Consider the following 21853-nt stretch of genomic DNA (forward strand, 5'->3'; position numbering starts at 1 on the left):
ACACTTTCTCTTTTCCTCTTAGAGTAGCACACTGTTAATAGATATCAAACAGACCTCTGAAGATCTGAAGTTGTTCCCATGTGGTCTTGTGGTTTGCTTTGACTTTTCTAGACCTCCTGCTAACCCTTTCGCTTCACTAGACCTTTTGCTACATCAGTTCTTTGAGGCCACTCCTGCTCACCTCTACACACACTTTGTTAGTGAAGAAAATTCACATTGGATTTCTCTCCCTAAGGAAGAAAGACCAAATGTTTTTTTGTTTTTGTTTTTTGTCTTTTTCTAGGACCGCACCTGTGCCATATGGAGGTTCCCAGGCTAGGGGTCCAATCAGAGCTGTAGCCACCAGCCTACGCCAGAGCCACAGCAACTCAGGATCCGAGCCACGGCTGTGACCTACACAACAGCTCAGGGCAACACCAGATCCTTAACCCACTGATCAAGGCCAGGGATCCAACCCACAACCTCATGGTTCCTAGTCGGATTCAATAACCACTGTGCCACGACGGGAACTCCAACCACGTGTTGTAATTACTATTAATATCCTTTTGCCCTGAACAAAAAATTCTCACAACCTGTTTCTTTTTTTGTTCTCTAATCCAATTCTTATTCAATAGAAGCAAAACTTCATTGAATCCAGAATAAGATGGTCGCATTCACACTTGAGAGAGGGATGGAGAAATGATAGGCCATCCACTGCCTCTAACTCAAAAGAGATGTAGGGCAGATGTTGTAGACGAGGGAAGCTTTCACGTGGGGCAGAGATGATACTGGACCACTCTTTATAGCATCTCCTCCAGCCCTTTCCTCCTCCGCTAAAGTCAGAATATGCTTGGCTGTTTGGTGATGTCCCATTAGTGCTCTTTTTATTTATTTATCTATTTATTTATTTATTTATTTTTGTCTTTTTGCCTTTTCTAGGGCCACTCCCGAGGCATATGGAGGTTCCCAGGCTAGGGGTCCAATCAGAGCTACAGCCGCCGGCCTACACCACAGCCACAGCAACTCGGGATCCGAGCCGCATCTGCAACCTACACCACAGCTCACGGCAACGCCGGATCCTTAACCCACTGAGCAAGGCCAGGGATCGAACCCGCAACCTCATGGTTCCCAGTCAGATTCGCCAACCACCGAGCCATGACGGGAACTCCCCATCAGTGCTCTTGAGTGAAATTCCTAAGAGAGATGTGGTCACTCTCTCTTTTATTTTCCGAAATAGGGCAGTGATGGTCCCTATCTCAGACATCTCCATTCATTTGTTAAAGGCCTAGTGTGATCTTATGTGATAAATATCATTTACTTATTAAATGTTTGCTAACCGTGTACTTTTAGGCTGAGTCATACTCGGTGAAATAACCTTGCTTGGTTGAGCTGTGATGCCTCTCTTCTTCCGCATTGAAATGTATTCCAGATCTTAGTGCCAGCATCCGAAGCGGCCAGCTAGACTCCCACGCTGCATTTGCCCCTTTCCAGCAGTGCTTCCTGAAGTTTTTCTACTGTTCCCTTTTAAGTTTCCGATACATGGGAAAGGATATGTCACAGAGATGGTGAACATAATGAAAAATAAGGAAGCACACTGCGAGAAATTTAGGCAGAATTCAGAGGATTGGGGTTAAACTCGGCTCTTAAAAAAATAATCTGAGCTCTCGAGTTTCAACTTTTATTATGGGGTAAAAAATACACACAAACATACATACACACATAGATATATGTATTTATAATTAGGTCCAAATATTTAACCAAAGGCATAGAAATTATCTGCTATTATAGATATAGACCTACATTTCAAAGCAAAGTTTGCTTGTTTTACCCTCAAAGGTTCTTGTATTTGAAAATAAACGTGCTGCTAGCATATTAGCTCTTCCAAATTTAAAAGCATCTTTCAGTAATTTATGAACTCTGACATACTAGGGAAACATTTGTTTTAAAGGAAGAAAAAGCCTTTTTTTGTACCTCCATTTTTGAGACTTACACAATATTTTAACACACATATATATGTATAATATTATGATTGCATTTTACAGATAAGGAGTTTGAGGAATAAAGAGGTTACATCACTTGTCTAAAGTTAGAAAGCTGATGGGGGCAGAGCTATGATATACATAATTTTAATTCCAATTCTAAGGACAAATATAGGCAGATCTATATGCAGATTGTAGGCAGTTTCTAAATCAGTGTATTCTTTGGATATTGAAAGTTACCAGTAGTTTTGGTTTAAAAGGACCTTATGATTTTAGATGGTCAACTTAGAAATCATCATTGACCAAGATGTCATATGTATAATATACACGTTCTTATTCTTTAGAGAGTTACACTAGATTCAAATTTGGTGGGGGTTTCCATATTTCACAATGATAAGTAAGTTGAAAAGCAGAGTAAGATAAACATGTAGTACAACAGAATGCATTTTTAAATACTTCTTCATTCCCAATTAAGCTTTCAATTTATTTTATTTTATTTTATTTCATTTTATTATTTTTTGCTTTTTAGGGCTGTACTTTCAGCATATGGAAGTTCCTAGGCTAAGGGTCAAATCAGAGCTACAGCTGCTGGTCTACAGCACAGCCACAGCAACTCAGGATATGAGCCACATCTGTGACCTACACCACAGCTCACAGCAATGCCAGATGCCTGACCCACTGAGCAAGGCCAGGGATCAAACCCGCATCCTCATGGATCCTAGTTGGGTTCATTAACCGCTGAGCCACAAAGGGAACTGCCCCCCTTCCTTTTTTTGGTAAATAATGAAGATTCATGAAGTAAAACATAGGGCAATTTATTTAGAAAAAGAAAAACTCTAGAGAATTTTATTTCGCTACCGTATATAAGAAGCATACTGTCCATCACTCCTTCCTGATTTGGAGATTTGGAACACAAAAGGAATTTACAGAATCTCTCAAACATTGTAGTCATTTTTAAACAAATTAAATGTACAGAGAAATTATCTCTACCCTCTGAATTTATCTTCATGTATTTTTCTCTCCCTGTCTTCCCTAGGAGACACACATGTCTATAAATTATTTAAATGATGATCCTTCTTGCTCCAAATTCTTTGTCTTCAGCCCTGTTAATTTATTTATTTATTTTTTTATGTTCTTTTTTTTTTAGCCCTGTTAATTTATTTTTTAATGCTGCTTAGTCTGTTCTTAAGCCAGCGTCTTTTTTGTCCCCAAAGCATTTATTGCCTACTTGTCACTGGCAAACTGTCTACAATCTACCAATCATTTATTTTTATCAGTAAAATAAAATAAAAAATTTAAGGAAATTTTAAAAATTTTGCTTTATTTTTGTGTGGGTTTTTTTTTTTTTTTGACCACGCCCATGGCATGAGGAAGTTCTCAGGTCAAGGACTGAACCCCAGCCACAGCAGTGACAACACCAGATCCTTCTAACCACTAGGCCACCAGGGACTTCCTAAAAGTTTACATGTAGGATTTCTCTGTTACGCATATTTACTAAGTGAAGAGTGAGGTCCCATTTATTTTTCAAATAAATTAGCAAAAAGAAAATTAAAACACCTATAATTCCACCATCCAGAGACAACCATTGTTTTTCTCCTTCTAGATCTTCTCCCATAGTTCGACCTGCTATTTCAACAGAGAAGTATTTCTTTCTAGGTACCCCCCCAACCCCCGCCGAGGTTTTCTTCTTGATAGAAGAGACATGTCTGAAAGGAGATCCTTTTTAAAAACACTTCATTCCCAAACTTCTTTGTTTGGGAAATATATCTATAATGGATTCGATTTGAGTATGTGTCACACTTCTTCCCTCTTGTTCCTTGTGTTTTTAGACTTCAGATATTTTATTCCAAACATAATGAACAGGAGTTCCTGTCGTGGCACAGCAGTTAACGATTCCGACTAGGAACCATGAGGTTGCAGGTTCGATCCCTGGCCTTGCTCAGTGGGTTAACGATCCGGCGTTGCCGTGAGCTGTGGTGTAGGTCAAAGATGCGGCTCGGATCCCGCATTGCTGTGGCTCTGGCGTAGGCCAGTGGCTGCAGCTCCGATTGGACCCCTAGCCTGGGAACCTCCATGTGCTGTGGGAGCAGCCCTAGAAAAGGCAAAAAGACAAATAAATAAATAAATAAAAATAAATAAACATAATGAACAGATTCATAAAGCACATAAGGTATGTTGTGCTGGGCATTTCTCTGACATTTCAACACAAAGTAAGGAATAAAAACATTAATATCAAGGGAGTTCCTATTGTCACTCAGCAGTAACAAACCTGACTAGGATCCATGAAGATGCAGGTTCGATCCCTGGCCTTGCTCAGTGGGTTAAGGATCCAGCATTGCCATGAGCTGTGGTGTAGGTCACAGATGGGGTTTTGATCCTTCATTGCTGTGTCTGTGGTATAGGCCAGTAGCTGCATCTCCAACTGGACCCCTAGCCTGGGAACTTCCATATGCCATGGGTGCAGCCCTAAAAAGCAAATAAACAAACCAAAAAAGCCCCATTAATATCAACACTTTGTGTCTTTATGCATGTGTTTAAATGTCATTATCCTTTATAGATGCCTAGAAATGCTATACCTAGACAATTGTCGTGTGTCACTACACTTTTAAAGTGTCCCATATCTGGTGAAGAAGCCCTAGTGGTGTCTTATAATTTCTCTGCCAATGTTCTGACATCTGTTTTCTCACTCCGCTTTCAAATGCTTTATTAAAATTTTCTAACTTCATTTTTCAGGCAAAATAAGGAAGCTTTGAATTAACATGGTCTAAGGCCACATTAGTCAGTATTTTTATAAATGTCTCTAATACGTTCACATTTTAAACACAAAGTGCTAGCTGTTGATAGTAGTTGCCTGTGAGAGAGGCTCTGGAAAGGGGAAAGGAAGCCTTGCTTTCTGTTCCAACACATGTATTTTTTGTATTTTATTTTTTAAAAGTCCACAGAATATCTGGGCCTGGGAATTTTTCATTTTGTTTTCTTATTTAAATAAAACTAAAATGTCAGTGGAGTTCCCTAGTGGCTCAGCAGGTTAAGGATCCAGTGTTGTTACCGCTGTGGCTCTGGTTACGGCTATGGCATGGATTTGATCCCTGGCTCAGGAATTTCCACATGCTGCAGACCTGGCTCCCCTCTCCACCCCCCAAAAAATGTATATATGAAAGTAAAGGTCTATTCTGAAATTTCTGTTTTTTGAGCCCTTTGCCTCCAGTACAGCAAAGCTTACACTACCCTGTAATGCCTCCTCTAAGGGTATAACATTGGCACCCTTCCAGGGCAAAAAAGGAATCAGGTTAACCAGGCTTTTCTATGGCAGTTCAACATGATAGAGGTTAGTTTATGCATTGGTAGATGTTAATCTAAACCCATCCAGTTTTAGGGAGGAGAATACATTATTAACACAGCAAAAATTAAAATGTTGATATTTATCAAGTGCTTCTTAAGGGCTCTAAGCACTTTGCAAATACTAACTTAATCTATACCACAATTTTATTTTTTCTATTAGGCAAGTAATTTTTCCTATTTTATTACCTATTAGGTTAGGACTCTGTGTGTGTGTGTGTGTGTGTGTGTGTGTGTGTGTGTGTGTGTGTGTTACAGATGTAGAAACTGAGGCGTGGGAGACTTTAAATAACTTAACAAATTACCCAGGATGGGTAGATTCAACCACAGATATGTCTGTGCCAAAGCCTGTCTTTTTGCTCATTCACCGTGCAGTCTCTGCATGGTGCTTTGCTTGGGAAAAGCAACCTAATACAACCCTGGGTTGCACGATTTTAAAGATAATGGAAACTTTAGAGTTGTTTTCTAAATTTCATTTCCCACCACTTTGGCACATACATCATGCAAAATATACAGTTACCTTTTACATTAGTGACTAACCCGGCTGTTTTCATCACAGTTTCCTTCAAATTAATGCCATTTGTCATGGAGTACAGAAGTAAATCAAAACATCTTTTTTTATAAGATGCAAGCAAACTTGCTTAAATCTCTTTTCTTACAATAAGGATTTGATTTTTGAAGAATCAAAATAGATGACGTTCACAAATTCTTCGCAGTGAATAGCATGATTCTTTTCTTTTTAAAGTTTATTCGAGGGAGTTCCCATTGTGGCTCAGTGAGTTACCAACCTGAATAATGTCACTTGGGTTCAGAGGCGGGTTCGATCCCTGGCCTTGCTCAGTGGGCTAAGGATCCAGCATTGCGGTGAGCTGTGGTGTAGGTTGAAGACTCAGCTCAGATCTGACATTGCTGTGGCTGGGGCGTAGGCCAACGGCTACAGCTCCGATTCAACCCCTAGCCTGGGAACCTCCATATGCCTCGGATGCAGCCCTGAAAAGACAAAAAATAAATAAAGTTTATTCTACATAAAATCCTTGACTCAGCACTACCATCCTCAGAATCACCCTCATTAAAATCGTTAGCTTTAGCAGAAAAGTTATAAATCACTCTACATTCCCTGTGCACCTGTGAATTGCTTCGAAGTCATTGAGAATTAGAGAGTTGGCCTCCATCCCAGAGCCAGTAGTGCCTGTGTTCAAAGGTAGAATGAGTTACCTGGGAGAAAGGTGAGGCATGCCTTCTGTAGACTGAGTTCATACAGATCCGGATAAGCCTTGTTTAGCAGGTACTCAAGGGATTCAAATCTTGGACTACCAGAATAAATGGGCTTTATTTTCCTTGCAGCTCCCAGACTCTATGATTCTGTCCCTAATAGAATTGGAAAGCTGGACAGGTAGTCACTCTTCTCCCTTATTTCAGCAACCATTCACTCCTTTATCAGCCAGTTCTCAGTGTATTTTAATAGACCCCCAATGAAGAGAGCTGAGGTCATGTTTTACTGTTGTGAGAGATGTGGATATCTCATTGCAGTGTGTGTCTTCCATGATGTGATTAGTATTGCTCTCTCTCTCTCTTTCTTTCTCTCTCTCTCTTTTTAGGGCCGCCCCTGTGGCATATGGAGGTTCCCAGGCTAGAGGTGGAATCAGAGCTACAGCTGCCAGCCTACACCACAACCATAGCAATGTGGGATCTGAGCCACATCTGTGACCTACACCACAGCTCACGGCAATGCCAGATCCTTCACCCACTGAGTGAGGCCAGGAATCGAACCTGTGTCCCCATAGATACTAGTCCACTTCGTTATCCTCTGAGCTCCTGTGGAAGTCCTGCTCTTTCTCTTTAGTGCCAGGTGTGCATATTTGCAGACAGAGCAGCTTCATCTATATGGAACGTATCTTAAAACAGCATCTGTCTAGAATCCATTTTCCACCTTAGAGACTTCTCTTGTGTAACTGGAACATCAATAGCAGCTGCTCTTCTCTGACCGAGACCAACTATGAGGTCTTCCAAGAACCACAGGCATCAAAAAGAACCTCCCCAACTAGGATGCCTCTTTGGAGTAATTCCATTAGGTTTATTGTTGGACACGGCAGTGAGGCTCAGTTTACTATTTATCCCATTAAATTAAAGGACTCTCTTTTTAAAGATTTGAGCTTCTCCTTCCCTTTTCCATATTATTATATGCTGTAATTTTCTCTTTGAAGTCTTAGCTTTTATGAGTTCACAACACTGATCATGAAGTTCTAAGGGGTACAGTTCCATCTGCAGGATGATTTACCTTCACTTCATTAACGAGCTCTTAGTTTTCAAAAATAGTAAGATTTGAAGTTCCCACTGTGGCACAACGGGATTGATGGCATCTCGGGAGCACTGGGACACAGGTTCCAATCCCTATCCCAGCACAGTGGGTTAAGGATCCGGAGTTGCTGCAGCTGCAGGGTAGGTGGCAACTGCAGGTCAGAACTCCCAACTCCCTATGTTTCTGGGCAGCCAAAAAAAGGGGGAAAAAAAATGCCATGACATCTTATAACTCTTATAAGAAGAAGGGTGGTTTTGAGATTTATAATTTCATAGTCTCTGCCCTGTATTCTCTTGGTATATTATGAAGTAGCTTCACAGCCATTGTATTTGCTTTCAACTCCTTTATGGGAGTGCAGAAAAGCTTTTTTTAAAAAAATATAACCAATCTATGTAGAAATTGTCGAGATCGATGACTCTTCTTCCATACTCAGCTTCAGCAGTCTCAGAATTGTCCTTGATCCCTTAAGCATTTGTATGTGATCTCTGTCCCCTGGCTGGATAGAAATCCTCAATCCCAACTGACAGCTGACTTTTGCATATAAATCTACTTTCTATGGAAGTAGGTGACATGGTTGGTTGAGAGTCAGGCAGTCAGGATGCAGGATGCCCCAGTGGTTTGCAACTTGCCATCCAAAGGAGAAATAAGTAGGTGAAGATGTTGGCTTTTGTAATGTAACCAAGCATCGATGCATTTAACAAGCACTATTGAACACGTATGTGATAAACACGAGGTAGGGGGCCAGAAACAAAAAGGTGAAGAAGGCTCAGTATCTGCCTTCAAGGAGTTCATGATGATTGGGGGAGCAATCAAGTAAAGAGTGACTTGTACTCTGTTAAAGTTACACGAGAGAGAACAAAGAGGTGGAATCACTGCCTTCTGCCTTGGGGGAGATTCAGGGTTGGTAAGCAAACTGTGTCTTTAAAGGATAACTAGGTGTCTTCCAGGCAAATAAAGGAGAAGAAAGTGCTTCAAGCAGAGGCTGTGTTAACGGGGCATAGTGTCCTTTGGAAAGTTCAAGCCGTTTGGTGTCTAAAACTAAGGTTTAAGGGAAGGCATGCTCTGTGGTGAGGCTAAAAGGGAAAGAGGAGTCAGGGCGAACCATGGAAGAATTTTAAACCAGAGAGTAGCATAGTCTGATTCATATAATGTAGTCTTTTTACAGCCACACCAACAGCATATGGAGGTGCCCAGGCTAGGGGTCCAATTGGCGCTGTAGCCACTGGCCTACACCATTGCCACAGCAACATCAGCTCTGAGCCGTGTCTGTGGACCTACACCACAGCTCATGGCAATGCCAGATCCTTAACCCACTGATCGAGGCCGGGGATTGAACCTGCGACCTCGTGGATCCTAGTCAGATTTGTTTCCGCTGAGCCACGACGGGAACTCTGGCCATTGGTAATTTTCAAACACCTGTTAGGTTTTCTAAAGATAAGGAACTGAAAGGCAGTAAAACTGAAGGCAGGGACTCCTACGTGTTGTGGAGCAGCCGCAGTTATCCAGGTGATGCACACCGGCAGCCTGCCTTGTAGCAGCGGGAATGACAAGGAGGGGCAGGAGAGAGAAGGGTTTCCGTGGCAGAATCAATGGATTCTGAGCGCCAGAGATGCAAGGGAGTAAGCTGGAAGCCTTACCCTCCTGAATTAACAATCTTGGGAAAACATGTAAACTCCCAACCTTATGCATATGCAATGTTCTCGTCAAGGTGCTGCATTCCCAGTTGGGTATCTCATCCTATGAGTCCTTCTTGTGGGAAATAACAGTCTTTTCTTTCTTTCTTTCTTTCTTTTTTTTTTTTTTTTTTTTTTTGGTTTTTGTTTTGTTTTCTGGGAAATGTTCCAACTGGGAGAGTTTCAGTCCCAGTCATTGTTGATGTGGATAATTAGAAAAGGAAAGAATTTAAGATTCAAAAATACAAAGATGTGGTTGGTAAAGCAGATGGCAGAGAAAGGGAAGTTTTTGCAGTGCAACTGGAAGAGAGATGAGGGAAAGGAAACCCCAGTCCCAGAACTATAGTCTCGCAACATCAGTGTGGAGGAAGAAAACCAGAGATGTGTGGAACAAGCTGATGACATCTGCTCTGGCTCGGAGCAACACTGGGCAGCCACACGGAGGCTGTGCAGTGTCATTCTGGAAGTTGGAGAGCATCTTTGAGACGTGCCAGCCAAGAATAACAAGTTTTTCACAATCCATTGTGCATCCAGATGGTTCTGCATTTCTGTGACCATATCAGGACCTTGGTGGAAGAGGTGCACGAGTCTAAGTTATGAACTGAGAACCATATGTCTAAATGCAGAGCCAGGAGTTCCCGTCGTGGCGCAGTGGAAGTGAATCCGACTAGGAACCATGAGGTTGCAGGTTCAATCCCTGGCCTTGCTCAGTGGGTTAAGGATCCGGCATTGCCATGAGCTGTGGTGTAGGTCACAGATGCGGCTCGGATACCAAGTTGCTGTGGCTGCGGTGCAGACTGGCAGCTGTAGCTCTGATTCGACCCCTAGCCTGGGAACTTCCATATGCCGCACAGGTATGGCCCTAAAAAAAAAAAAAAAAAAAAAAAAAAAAAATGCAGAGCCAGGCAAAGAAAGGAAAAACACATACACATACTCATGTGGGCATCATTTGCAGCAAAGCAAAATTCATTTGCCAGGCACGTGCAAGACTGTGGGGAAGGAAAATTTAGAACTTTCTAGCAAACAAGAGAAGGTAGTTGGAGATAGTAAGTAGTACCCATCCTTACTAATTTAAAGTGTTTAAAAGGGCATTTCTGTTTTCTCAATTGTGTGTGCTGACTTTTTATTTTCGTGAGTATAAACATTGACAAGGGATTTCATAGATTCAGTTCTGCTCCTGCTCTCTAAAACTTATATTCTCTATATCAGGTCTTAAACTTGAAACCTGCAAATTCCACAGAGCCATATCCTAAGGGTTTCTCAGAGTTCCGTATGTGCAAATTTCCATGGAAACCCAGAAGAGCAAGAGATTCATTCTGCCCTGTAGGAAATTGGGGAGAGGGATGCAAGGGGAAATGACATTTGAATTGGGCCTTAAGAATGAGAAGGTTGTCATCAAAGAGGCAATAGCAGAAAGGAATTCTGGGCTGAGGTATAACCTCATGGAAGCTAAAAATGCAGCATGAAGTTCAGGAATAGCGAGCAGCCGCTCAAAGGTTTAACTAAGGCCTGCGTTGGCTGGAGAGTGAGAGGAAGGGTTAAGAAGCAATGGTGGGGAGTTCCCGTCGTGGCGCAGTGGTTAACGAATCCAACTAGGAACCATGAGGTTGCGGGTTCGGTCCCTGCCCTTGCTCAGTGGGTTAATGATCCGGCGTTGCCGTGAGCTGTGGTGTAGGTCGCAGACGCGGCTCGGATCCTGCGTTGCTGTGGCTCTGGCGTAGGCTGGCAGCTACAGCTCCAATTTGACTACTAGTCCGGGAACCTCCATATGCCGCGGGAGCAGCCCAAGAAATGGCAAAAAGACAAAAAAAAAAAAAAAAAAAGAAGCAATGGTGGAAATATCTGTCAGGATTATTCTGTTAAAGCTTCCAGTAAACTCAGCTGGATAGTCCAACTTAATTTTTGCCAGAGGTTCGATTTCCAACATGAGGAATGAGTGAAGCCGGCTAAAATTGGAGTTGTTCTTTTTCTTCTAAAAGGTGTAGTCACTGGTGAATTTTTGAGAGTCGGTGGAACGACCCCAAGGGGTCTATTATTCCCGTGAAAATGAGTAATTCTCGTGGTAAGGAAATGTTTTAGGAATTGTTGATAATAGGTATGTCAACAACTTCCAATTGCATAATGCCCTTAGAAAGATCCAAATCTTTTTCTTGTGTTTCTTTTATACTCCAGAAATAGTATTGGCAAATGTTCAGAGCAGGCGGAAATTTGCCAGAACCTACTCTTGGAAACCCCAGCTCACCTCTTTATGGAAACAATCTCAGACAAATCTCTTACATGTCCTTCAGACTCGATTACTCGACTTTGCTGTCCACATGCATCAGGTTATGAAATGTATGCCTGCTTAAAAAGAGCTTTTTTCCTTTCTGTAACTTGCCCAAGCTCTGTAATTTGACCTGAGTCATAATTTTGAAATTCACCGTTTTTTAGTTAAGACTTTTACTTCCAGATCTTTATCAATACTTCCACAAGGGATTAAGAAATGTTACAACATACGAGTTGAAATTCTTCATTGTTTTAAAAAACATAAAGTCGGGAATGACATGGAAGATAAAACGTAGCACTATTTATAGGCCTTAAGTTCATCCTCTTCCCCCTTAAAATCAAATCCAGACATCATTCCAGTTAGGACTTTAACAAAGTTAAACAATACAAGTGACAGGATCATAAAACTATGGAAAATACCATTTTTTTTTTTTTAATCAAATTGGGTATAACAACTTAGGTCTGGTTGCAGTTGGATGACATATCTCAGTAATGGAGTATAGGGCCCTTTGCTAACTGGTTATTAGTTCAGAGTTACCCTCAAATTAATGTTGATTATGTTCTGAATTCCAAAGCTTATTCATGCACGCAATTGTAATTCCCCTTCCCCCTAACTACTCACTTATTGAAGGGGAGAGAGTTTAGTAAGCATCAAATTTTTTCTTAACTTATTGGGAGGAGTTAATAGTGGAACATAAATGAGGGGCTTTGGTTTGCCTCCGTTGGCTAGCCTGGAGCACACCAGAAGTCTAGGAACAACCCCTCCTGTAGCCAAGGAGCTGATGGAGTCAGTTTGGGCAACTCCAGTACCCCCTGTGTATGTGACTTTCGGTTGTAATTGTTAATGCTAATAGCATCTTGTTATGTTCTGGAATAGGTTCTGTATGGGGTACCCAAAGGTCCTTCCATGCTCTGCCAAACAGCTAGTGCTTTTTTTAAATGAAACCAGGCAGCCTGTAATTTCCATGACTGTTACTTAGAATGAGTTGGCAAGTTCAAAGCAGCTTTCACGAATATCCCTGGGGTTGTCCATAAAACCTGAAAGTTGAGTAAAATTACTTTTTTCCAAATAGATGAGGGTTTTTGGTTTCCTTTGCTTTTAGCGTCTGGATGATATCTTTGGGGATTATTAAAGATGTATTAGATATCAACCAAGGATCATTTTTATTAGGCAGTTCTCCAGCTCTAGATGGAGCAACATCTAGATTTTCATATGTTTTAACTGTTTCTGTGCTCCTCCAAGAACCAAAGCAGAGTGTACGTGGAGCTTCTTTTTCTAAGCTTAAAAGAAAAGCAAGTCTGGGAGTTCCCGTCGTGGCTCAGCAGAAATGCATCTGACTAGCATCCATGAGGACGCAGGTTCGCTCCCTGGCTTCGCTCAGTGGGTTAAGGATCCCGCATTGCCATGAGCTGTGGTATAGGTTGCAGACCGCGGCTCAGAACCCGAGTTGCTGTGGCTCTGGCGTAGGCTGGCAGCTGCAGTTCCGGTTTGACCCCTAGCCTGGGAACCTCCATATGCCACAAGTGCAGCCTTCAAAAGACAAAAAAACAAAAACAAAAACAGAATATCTGGGGAAAAAAAAGCAAGTCTGTCTCTCAGGCATGTATTCTATTGGTAGGTATAGATAATTTCATTCTGATTCTTTCTTTTCACTCCAGGCCACCAAGATAATGGAACCCTATGGGATCCACTACTGACACTTCCCTCCCCTCATTTCAGTGGTCATCAGAGATGCCCCAAGCTGTAGCTGGAACCTTTTAGATTATTCCCTTCATCTTGCAGAGGAAGAACTTAATGCTCAGAGGAATGATCTAATTTTCTAACTTTTCCCTTCACAAGTTTGCATAGCTAGTGAATAAAAGAGCTAGAACTAGAACCCACTAAGTCTCCTATGCTGGAGAGAATTGAGGTGTGTCTCCTTTTTTTGTTTCCTCATGTATCTATGGAGACTTGATTCCCCTTGGCTGAGCTGCTGAAGCCTAGGAAGACTCCTCTTCATCCCTTAAACAGGGAGAGACTCCAGCCTACAAGGTGCTTTCAAGATCTGCCCTTCTGGAGTTCCCACTGTGGCTCAGTGAGTTGAGAACCTGATGAGTACCCATGAGGATGCGGCTTCAATCCCTGGCCTTGCTCAGCGGGTTAAGGATCAAGCGTTGTCACAAGCTGTGGTGTAGGTCGCACATGCGGATTGGAACCTGCGTTGTCATTGCTGTGACGTAGGCCAGCAGCTGCAGCTGTGATTCAGCCTCTAGCCTGGGAACTTCCATAGGCTGCAGGTGTGGCTGGAAAAAAAAACAAAAACAAAAAGGATCTGCCCTTTAGACACGGAAATGTGTTTTTATGACATTTAGGAGAGAACACAATAAGAGTAAATCCCCTGACTCAGTGCCCCTTTCACCTCATTACCAGTAAAACCATGGAAATCAGTGGATGACCAATCAGAAATCAGTGGATGACCAATCAGGATAATTGTTTAGGTGCTTAAAATGTATTTTGGATGATAGATACAAAAACGCTTACGTCCTTTTGAATGATTTATGTTATATGACTTAGAAGAATTGCAATGTGAATTTATTTTTAACTTCTTCCCTTTGGTGTTAAACATTAGCATTTCAAGGGAACAAAAATCATATTCCACCAGAATGCTTGGTTTTATTTTATGCAAAAAATATCTAAGCCTTGCATGCTCTTATTAAGTATATGGAAATATTTTGTCAGACTACTCTTTTATTGAAAATAAAATGATTTTCTAAATATAACTATGTACTTTTTTTTTTTTTTTTTTTTTGTCTTTTTAGGGCTGCACCCAAGGCATATGGAGGTTCCCAGGCTAGGGGTCAAATCAGAGCTGTTGCCGCCAGCCTACACCACAGTCACAGCAATGCTGGATCCGAGCTACGTCTGTGACCTACACCACAGCTCACGGCAATGCTGGATCCTTGACCCACTGAGCTAGTTTTCATGGATACTGTTCGGGTCATTGACTGCTGAGCCATGATGTAGTACGTACTCTTAAATGATCATTAAGCTCACTTCAAGCATGCATTTCAGTGTATAGCCACCATGTGCATTATTTTAAAGAACTTTTAACTCGGAGTCACTTTTCGCCTTCATTTGCTATGGATTAAGAAATTGATCATGACAAATCAATGATTCTTTTTTAAAGATTCAAAGAAAAGATAGTATGATTAAAACGTGAAGACTTTATTCTCAAAAATTGGTCTGTAGTTTTGTACATTAGCGTTGCCATATTTGTTTCCTTAGAGCACTTCATTTAAAAGTGACTTTAGACTTGCCTGGTAGCTCAGCAGGTTAAAGACCTGGTGTTGTCACTGCTGTGGTGCAAGTTCGATCCCTGGCTCTAGAACTTCGCAGGCTGTGGTTGTGGCCAAAAATAAAAATAAATTAAAATTAAAAATTAAAGTGGGAGTTCCTGTCATGGCGCAGCAGAAATGAATCCGGCTAGGAACCACGAGGTTGCTGGTTTGATCCCTGGCCTCGCTCAGGGGGTTAAGGATCCGGCGTTGCTGTGAGCTGTGGTGTAGGTTGCAGCTGTGGCTCAGATCTGGCATTGCTGTAGCTCTGGCGTAGGCCGGTGGCTACAGCTCCGATTGGACCTCTAGCCTCGGAACTTCTATATGTCGCGGGTACGGCTCTAAAATGGACAAAAGTACAAAAAAAAAAAAATTTAAAGTGGCTCAGTGGTAAGGAATCTGACTAGTATCCATGAGGACCTGTGTTCGATCCCTGGCTTTGCTCAGTGGGTTAAGGATCTGGCATTGCCCCAGGCTGTGGCATAGTTCGCAGGTGCGGCTCCGAATCGGCATTGCTGTGGCTGGCAGCTGCAGCTCCGATTCAACCCCTAGCCCGGGAACTTCCATACCCTGTGGGTGCAGCCATAAAAAGACAAACAAACAAATAAACAAACAAATTTACAGTGACTTTAAATAACGTGTAATCTAAATACCGACTCATTCCACTAGAAATGAGGATAGTAGCCCTCTGGGTAGGAGTAATGACTGCAGTGGTCCAAGGGGGTTTTGGGGTGAAGTGATGCTTGGCGACTGGACACACAGGTGTGCTCAGAACTAAGTGATGCATTTATGTGAACATTTCTGTAGGTATATTTCAATTCAAAGGGAAAAAAAAAAAGTTTTCAGTGCTATAGTAACTCTGAAACTTGCTCTGTACACCTTAACAAATATGGGACTGGTAGTACTGTGGTCCTTTTTATTTTTTTATTCCAAATTTATTTATTTTATTTTTAGAAGAATAGAATGAAAAAATTGCTGGATTGCTCTATTTCTTTTTCAAAATCCTTCCTTCACTCTACGAGGAATTTAGATGTTAAATCGCTAAGGATTTTACCAATTCAGGGAAGAAAACACGTAAACCTTCAATATTTGTCATTAAGGTAAAAACAGAAGAGGACCTTAGCTTTTGAGTTTCTGAAATGTGAAATCTTTTTGTTCTTAAAATATGTTCTGAACGTTTTATTAAAGACTGTCTTCTGATAAAATGAACTATAGCTCATTTCTAAGTAAAGCATTCTTCAAATATACTTGTGTGGTCAGGAATGCATGGCTCGGTATTTTTTTTTTTTTCCTGTGACTTGGAAACAGAAGAGATGTTTACTTTTCAAATTATCCTTGACAGGTTGCCTCTGCCTGAGCAGACCTTCATGGGCTATTGGACGATTGGTCAGTCAAGAAATGGAATGCAAAAATTGTTGTGTCCAACGGAGACGCATCATATAGACATAAAGGTTGATATTATTATATCTTCATTAGAATATTGAATGTTACTGATTTTTCTGTATCGTCTCTGGAGAAAAATCCATACAGTCTCAAAAATGATTTGTTCTGATGTTATTTTAGCATAGATTTGGCTTCTGCTCTAATTCTTAAGCCAGTCTGGCCTTTGAGGTAGGGATTGGCGAATGGCCCGTGGAATTCCTAAGAGCTAGCCCTTATTTCAAGAGAGTCAGGTAGAACAGTTACTCTATATTTGTTTTCATGTACAAAAGCAAAGAAAGGGAGTACCAGTCACTAGTTGCAATAGAAACCCCTCTAGGTATTTCAAGCAGATTGTGGGGGAATTAGATGTTTACAAAGTCATTAGAAAGGACAGGAGGCAGTAGAAGTCAAAGGGCCATCGCTGGACTTTTGATGTCAAGATCAGTGTTTGTGGAGTTCCCATTGCGGTTCAGCACTAACGAACCTGAGGATGCAGTTCAATCCCTGGCCTCGCTCAGTGGGTTGAGGATCTGGCATTGCCACAACCTACAGTGTAGGTCACAGATGGGGCTCCGATCCAGCATTGCCATAGTTGTGGTGTAGGCTGGTAGCTGTAGCTCCGATCAGACCCCTAGCCTGGGAACTTCTATATGCCTCAAATGAAACCCTAAAAAGCCAAAAAAAAAAAAAAAAAAAAGCCACAAAGAACAAAAACAAAAAAATTAAAAACCCTGTGTTTTGGCTTCTGCTACCATCTTTGCTGCAGCATAAAGCAGGATCAGCAAACTCTTTCCATAAAGAGTCAGATAGCAAATATATTAGGCATTGTGGCCATGCAGATTCTGTCACAACTACTTAGCTTTGCTATGGTAGCACAAAAGCAGCCTCAGACAATTCATGAACATGTGATTGAAACTGTGTTCTAGTAAAAGTTTATGGACAAAACCAGGCAGTGGACCAGACTTGACCTGTGGGCCATAGTTTGTCAACCCATTGTAGTAGAGCTAGACTCTGACTGTTCCTATGTGTCAGAGGCTCCTTGTCTACTTTAACTGCAGGAAGATGGCCACTACCTCGCGTCTACCTTTCAAATCTCATGCAAGTGCATTTAATTGGCAGACCCTAAATCCATTCCGAACCCTCACTGCAAAAGGAATATGAGGAATACAGTTTTCAGTCTTCTAGCTCCCAAGATACAGACTCCACATAGAAGGGGTGCATGGATGCCACCACCGTCAGTATCTCACCCAAACATTTGTGATCAAGAACTGTAGGGCTCGCCAATCAATGTTCACGAGTTCACTCTATTTTAAAAAGAATTCTCTTGGCTTGGGCAGCTCTGAGTCCTACTCCTTGGAGTTCAAGACGTGCTCTTGGCTTAGGAAGGAATGAAGTCATGAGAACTCCTTTGGGATTTTTACATCTGGTCTATTTTGTGAGTAAAAAGAAAATAGAGTGAGAAATTAAATAAGATGGCACGTGTGAAAGCATTTGTAAGTGCAAGTGTATGGCGTGATTATTGTTATAAGTATCCTGCCAGGCAATTAAAGGAAAAGAGGTGAATCAAGATGTTGAGGATTTGAATTGAAAAATCTCTATGTTGGACAAACATTTCTACACATTGGCAACTACCCAAATCTCTTAACTCAGATACCTACTTTTTTATAGGGTCCGGCCCTTATAAACATACAGGAGTATCCAATAGACAGACATGAAGAAAGATCCCAAACCTTCACTGAAGAATGTGCCTCCTGGAGATTGCCATTGGATGAAATTAACTTAATCTGTGACGTTGCCACATCACATGGTATGTCAGGTTATTCTTTTGACTTTTCTTTCCTGCACTTACTTTAAAAAAAAAAAAAAAAAAAAAAACAGGATCAAAATAACTCTAGACATCAAGGAGTCTATGATAGACTCAGTAACTCTGGCATTTTGGGATCGGATAGCAATTATATGTAATTTAGAACTAATTTCTTATAACAACCTAACAAAATACTATTGTGGAATCCACATAAGCACTTCTGAGTTTATGTGCATATGTCTGTTTCTCATTACTATTGTAGCTCAAAGTTAAACACACCCAGGCGTGTGCTAAAAATAGAAGAGGGAAAGAAAAAGGAAAAACATGGGATTTTTTTTTTTTTTTTTTGGCTGGGATTCCAGTTTAGTGATTGCATGAATCCTGAAAGCAGGGCTGGAGGATTTGCAGTCATTAAACCTCTCATTGTAAAGAATGGCAAATTAAGATGTGAATTCTTGGCATCTGTGCCTCTGGACGGTTGCCACTGCCTACTGATTCATGCAGTGTGCCCTGGGTGCTTTTTGGCAGAAGTTTTCAATTGATGGCAGTTACTAAGGTGATAGAAACAGAAGTGATGGCAGTGGGAAGAGAGAGAGCCTCTAACTGGTGCGTGATGGGGATTATTCAGGGAAGGATTCAGAAGCAAGTTTTTGCTCCTGTCAGTTCTGTGGTTGTTTGCTGCTAAATTCAGCTGTGTTGACTAAAAATACGTGCTTTTAAAATGTACAAGGGTTGTTTTGGAGGCAGATGGGTGCTCCTATTAAGATATTTTGGAGTTCCTATTGTGATGCAGCCTCAGACAATACATGAACATGTGATTGAAACGAATCCGATAGTATCCATGAGGATGTGGGTTTGACCCCTGGCCTTGCTCAGTGGGTTAAGGATCCGGTGTTGCCGTGAGCTGTGGTGTAGGTCACATAAGCAGCTCAGATCCCACGTGGCTGTGGCTGTGATGTGGGCTGGCAGCGGCAGCTCCGATTTGAACCCTAGTCAGGGAACTTCCATGTGCTGCATGTGTGGCCCTAAAAAAAAAAAAAATTACATTCACTGGTAGAGAATAAGTATGGATCTTATGGATAAAGTTGAACTTTGGCCCTCGTCTCATATTTAATTATATTAAGTACAAGAAATGCTGTGACCCTCTATCCCCGTGCCGGTGACAGGTGTCATGAAACCTCGTCACAGTCTCGCAATTCTTCTTGGCAAGGATTCCAAGCAGCCACTGTCAACCAATTAGAACTGGTCTTTGAAAATAAAACTCATCTGCTGCCCTTCACATAATTTAACCCTCTAGTTCAGTAGTTCCACATTTTGCAAGCTGGGTTTTTGTGTTGTTTTTCCTTCCTTTCTCCCTCTTTCTTTCTCTCTTTTTTAATACCTGTTCAGTATCTGTGAGAGAAAAGAACATTTTCTTGGGTTAAAATCCGAGTCGATTATATATATATGTTTGAGCCAAAGACCAAATAGCATTTAATGCCTGCGATAAGAAAGAACAATTAATAAGTTTAGGAAGTACATTTCTATGAATACTTTTTATTCTATTCCCTGGCACCCTATTCTATGTGCAGGGGTGCTTGATAAATGTAGAATTGAACTTATTTGTGCTGATAGCAGAAACATCAAAAAGGTCCTTACATTTTAAGTTGTGTGATGCTCTCAGATACTTGGAACAATAGCACACACACAGTTCACATTGTCTCTCAAAAAATGTCCTCATCTGCCTTTCCATTGATTTGTTTCTTACCAATGTTAGCTTACTGATTTAAATTTACTCCATCTTCATGGAGTTCCCTGGTGGCCTAGTGATTGAGGATTCAGCATTGTCACTGCTGTGGCTCTGGGCACTGCTGTGGTGCAGGTTTGATCCCTGGCCTGGGAACTTCCACATGCCATAGGAGCAGCCAAAAGTAAATAAATAAATCTACTATATTTTTGTATGTACTATTTTTTTATTATACTGATTTTTATTTTTTCCATTATAGCTGGCGTACAGTGTTCTGTCAATTTTCTACTGTACAGCATGGTGACCCAGTTACACATGCATGTATACATTCTTTTTTCTCACATTGTCATGCTCCATCCTAAGTGACCAGACGTAGCTCCCAGTGCTGCACTGCAGAATCTCATTGCACAACCACTATGGAGAAGAGTATGGAGGTACTTTAGAAAACTATTCATAGAACTACCATATGACCCAGCAATCCCACTCTTGGGCATATATCCGGACAGAACTTTCGTTGAAAAGGACACATGCACACGCATGTTCGTTGCAGCACTATTCACAATAGTCAAGACATGGAAACAACCCAAATGTCCATCGACAGATGATTGGATTAGGAAGATGTGGTATATATACACAATGGAATACTACTCAGCTACATGTACTATTTGATCTTTATTTGTATTTGTGTTTTTTCAGCTGTCCCCACAGCATACAGAAATATCTGGGTAAGGGATCAAACCTGGGCCACAGCAGTGACCAGAGCCATGCAGTGACAACACCAGGTCCTTAACCTACTAAGCCACCAGGGAACTCCCTAACTTTATTTGTAGACATCACACACACATGCACGCACAGACACATACACACTACATTTTTTTTTAATATTTTCCAAGCTAGTCAATCCACCTGCAGATCTTTGCCGAGTTCTGATGTGTGCTGTCTTACGATTCCGGTTTCACTCGACCTTTGACCACTCGGAAAATCAGTTGCCAGCCACAGATTAACACCTTTTTGTCATTTCAGAAAATGAAGAAAAGACTCTGTATGTAGTTGCCTGCAATCCTGTTTCCTTATACTTTATGAATATGGCTGGGACAAGCGGCTACTTCGTGGACCTTTTTGACATCTTCCCAAGAACGGCCAGTGGAGTCTGGCAGCCGTTTGTGACAGTGGCACCGCTGGGAAATCCCCTCAAGGGTCAAGTGATTCTCCACGAGCAACAGGTAGTGACATGGGCTCATTATGCCAGGACAGGACTACCTTATACAAAGGAAAAAGCCAGAATGTTTTTCGAGCCATAAGTAAGAATAGATGCTTTCATAAAGACTGAGGACAGGTGGGAGTTCCTGTCGTGGCGCAGTGGTTTACGAATCCAAGTAGGGACCATGAGGTTGCAGGTTCGATCCCTGGCCTTGCTCAGTGGGTTAAGGATCCGGCGTTGCCGTGAGCTGTGGTGTAGGTTGCAGACGCGGCTCGGATCCCGCGTTGCTGTGGCTGTGGTGTAGGCTGGTGGCTACAGCTCCAATTCTACCCCTAGCCTGGGAACCTCCATATACCGCGGGAGCGGCCCAAGAAATGGTGAAAAAAGACCAAAAAAAAAAAAAAAAAAAAACCAAAAAACTGAGGATAGGGGCTTGATGAGAGGGGTCGGGGGTTGGATTTTATCAGTACCACAAGGCAGGCTCATATCTTCCTTTCTGTAGAGATATCAACATGGGCGCTAAGCCTTGAAACAGGTGAGATTTCTCAGCCTCTGCACTGAGGACATTCAGGGCTGGATCATTCTTTGTTGTGAAGCTGCCATTCTCTTTGGGGAGTTAGACAACAACCAAGTAAGCCCGCAAATACATACACCCATTTCAAGTAGCGAGAAATGCTATATAGAAATAAGGTAACCTTCTCTGGAGTGATGAAGGTAGAACTGGAGGAGTTGGGAGGGTGAACAGTACTCAAAAGAGTGCTGAGAGGCGTTCCCGTCGTGGCGCAGTGGTTAACGAATCCGACTAGGAATCATGAGGTTGCAGGTTTGATCCCTGGCCTTGCTCAGTGGGT

At 41.7% G+C, this 21853-nt stretch overlaps 1 protein-coding gene across 1 annotated transcript in view; it reads left to right on the plus strand.

The window, feature by feature from the left end:
* The window catches only part of VWA8 (von Willebrand factor A domain containing 8), a 390508-nt gene that overhangs the window by 220668 nt on the left and 147987 nt on the right, over positions 1 to 21853 (plus strand). Inside the window, 3 exon segments of the mRNA XM_021065625.1 lie at positions 16192 to 16300; positions 17940 to 18078; positions 20825 to 21024. Coding sequence (XP_020921284.1) covers positions 16192 to 16300; positions 17940 to 18078; positions 20825 to 21024 — 448 coding nt within the window.

Source organism: Sus scrofa, chromosome 11 (genome assembly GCF_000003025.6).
Source record: "Sus scrofa isolate TJ Tabasco breed Duroc chromosome 11, Sscrofa11.1, whole genome shotgun sequence".
NCBI classification, from domain to species: Eukaryota; Metazoa; Chordata; class Mammalia; order Artiodactyla; family Suidae; genus Sus; species Sus scrofa.